Genomic DNA, 3,159 nt, shown 5'->3' on the forward strand with positions numbered 1-3,159 from the left:
CCTCCACCAGCGATCGAACCCGGGATACCTTGTTTACAAGACGACGACGCTACTACTGCGCCATCTGAGAGGCACTAATAGAAAAAAAAGACTTAGGCGGTTAAAGAACAACAGCATGTTTTTAGAAGATTACTGGAAAAGTAAAATTAACGAAATTGAAATAAAAGTAGTAGAGGTGCAAATGAATTGAGAAAGGGGTGGCAACCTAAAGTAAACTTGATATAAAATGGCTGACTATTTTAAATAGATGGAAGAACTACTTTAATGATGTTTTAAAAGTTCATGTAGGAGATAAATCAGAAATAAATTAAGTACGCACAGCAGAATCTAACTTGATTGAAGTCAAAGATGCCAAAGAGATAAATTAGTCGAGAAGAAACTTGTTAATATGTCTGACAAAAAATGTACAATTCATGATGGCTTAAAAAAAAAAAAGAAGATGCATTATCTCCATTGCTCTTTTAATTTTGCCTTGGAATATGCTTCTAGGAAGCTAGAGGCGACGAGCCATATGAAAGCGGCTGACCTTGAACAAGCCTCGATGCGCAGTAGCAAAAGGAGGTGGTGGAGACTTCCGTGCAAAACGCGCGATGGCGTTCTTTTGTTTTACGAGCGGCAAGAATCGGTTTGGTTTTCGTTGTGACTGTTCGTGTTTCTTCAGTGTGATCACAAAAATTTGTCAATATACGTGTGCAAGATGGCTACAGAAACACCTAAGCGTCGTATTCTACACAAACAAGCGCGAGATATGGTGTACAAAGTGTATCAGTTCTTCCAAAGTGAATCTCGCAGTGCAGACAGTGCCTCGTGTTCGTCAGGGAGCAGTGTTGCCAAATGTCAGGAGCGTACAGCGGCTGCATGTGGGATAGGTCTGCGTACAGTTCAGACGATTGCGAAGGAAGCCAGGTCGTCGATCGGTGATACAGGGTCGGTTTCTTTTCGCTCGCCTGGCAAACGTCGTAATCGGCGAAAGAATGTTACGCACTTGGACGATTTTGATAAAGGAGTATTGCGTAATATTATATTTGATATGTACGCAAATGGCGAATTTCCTACTGCAGTGAAACTTAGGGCTAAATTGAAGGTAGCTATCGGGTTTGCAGGCAATACGTGGTCAGTGTTCAAAATTTTGAAAAACATGGGGTTCAGATATAGGAAAGGCAACGACGGGAGGAAATTTTTAATGGAGAGGGGTGATGTTGTAGCTGCGAGAGTGATCTTCCTCAGAACCATGCACGAAATCAGGAAAGCTGGTGCTGCAAATATATACTATTTAGATGAAACCTGGGTCAACCAGAATCACACGAAGACGAGCTGCTGGAGAATGAGTGATGGTTCTGGTGGGTTAAAGGTGCCATTAGGAAAAGGTGCTCGTCTTATAGTGTGTCATGCTGGTTCAGCTGCTACAGGCTTTGTGCCCCGAAGTAAATTGGTTTTCAGCTCCAAAACAAACAGTACTGACTACCATTCAGAAATGACGTCTGCCGTGTTTCGAAAGTGGTTTCGCGAGCAGTTCTTGCCGTTTCTCGCTCCTGAATCCGTGATTGTAATGGACAACGCGAGCATACATTCCTTGCAAGTGGATAAAATGACTTGTTCGAATACAAGGAAGGCGGATATTATGGCATGGCTCTGTAACAAGAACATTCCCCACACAAGCACGCAAACCCGAGCAGAATTGTTGCAATTGGTGAAACATCATACACCAACTCACAAAAGTTACGAAATCGATAAAATAGCAAGAGAATATGGTCACAGAGTTATTCGTCTCCCACCTTATCATTGTCAGTACAACCCGATTGAAATGATTTTGGCTCAGGTGAAGGGGTACGTAGCTGACAAGAACAAGATTTTCAAAATTGCCGACGTACAGAAACTGACTCACGAAGCAATAGACAGAATAGGTGTTTCCGAGTGGGCAGATTGTGTGGTTCACGCAGAAAAAATACAAGAAGATGACTTCCAGCGTGAAATAGTCAGAGATGATGTCATCGAGAAGGTCATTATAAATTTGCAAGACACGGATTCCGAAGAACTTGAATCAAGTGACGAGGTTGACAGCAGTACGGAATGAGCGTTATGTAAGTAAATGGCATTTTATTTTTTATTTTCAGTTCATGTTATGCATGCCAGACAGTTGTTTTGTTATTGCGAGTGCCACAAGACCGGCGCATGGTATCTGCGGCAAACGAAGTTGCCTTTGCCGCGCCGCGAAAGAACGAATCAAGTTCTTCTTTCCTTTTCTCAGTAACCAAATAACATATCGCTGTAAATATTATACGAACTTAAAATTTTGAGTTTTCTTTGTAACTTTCTCACTGGAAGTTATTTCAAATCTAATTTAATAAAAATCGGCTCGCAAGAGAACTTTTTCTCTATATAATAATGGTCAATAAAATATTTAATTTCTTTCACTTACTTTCAAGATTCTACACATTTAATTTACAGCACAATACGATTGTCTAAATCTTTCTGGTAATACTCGTGCAGGATTGGTATCGATTGTTGCAATAATAGCCGTGCAGCGGCAATTTACAATTGTTCGAATGTAAGCCACTGTTTTTTTTATTTTGAAAGAATGGCGAGAATCTCGAACGGTGAGTAGGTGGCAACAGCGGAAATGTATCTCCCTCTCTCTCTGCGCGGACTTGTCAAGGTCAGCCGCTTTCATATCGCTCGTCGACTCTAAAAGAAACTAACGAAGTAGTTTTAGCATATGCAGATGATGTAGACTTACTGGGGAATGATGTAAATACAAATTAAGAATAATGCTAAAATATTTTTTTCAAAGCAGCTAAAGAGAGATAGGTTTTAGAAGTTAGCAATGTGAAATCTAAAGATATGTGCTTACAGGCCGAAACCAAGTGATAACAACTTGTTTGAACCAGTTTTTCCAAATCCAAAATACTTGGGAGTAATAGTAACAAATGAAAATGATATTAAAAATGAAATGAAAAGAAGGCTTAATTCGTGTTACTTTTCTCTGTCTCCTCGTTTCATATCTAAGGAACTAAAAAAATTAAGAAAATATATAAATAGATCTTGCTCAGGATAAGGACAAATCGAACTGCAAGCATGAACTTTCGGGTTCAAGAAAGGTAGAGAATTAATTAATTAGTTAATATTCAATGTAATATGGTTTCACGTATTAAACAAAAA

The 3,159-nt window shown here is 39.5% G+C and overlaps 1 protein-coding gene across 1 annotated transcript; it reads left to right on the plus strand.

Moving 5' to 3' along the window:
- The first annotated feature begins 1,324 nt into the window (after positions 1-1,324).
- Positions 1,325-2,074, plus strand: LOC145994164 (uncharacterized). Its single transcript, XM_083130258.1, has one exon. It carries the CDS (start codon positions 1,325-1,327, stop codon positions 2,072-2,074), a length of 750 nt encoding a protein of 249 aa, XP_082986384.1.
- The last annotated feature ends 1,085 nt before the right edge of the window (positions 2,075-3,159 follow it).

This window comes from Lepisma saccharinum, chromosome 10 (assembly GCF_977018435.1).
Source record: "Lepisma saccharinum chromosome 10, izLepSacc3.1, whole genome shotgun sequence".
NCBI lineage: Eukaryota > Metazoa > Arthropoda > Insecta > Zygentoma > Lepismatidae > Lepisma > Lepisma saccharinum.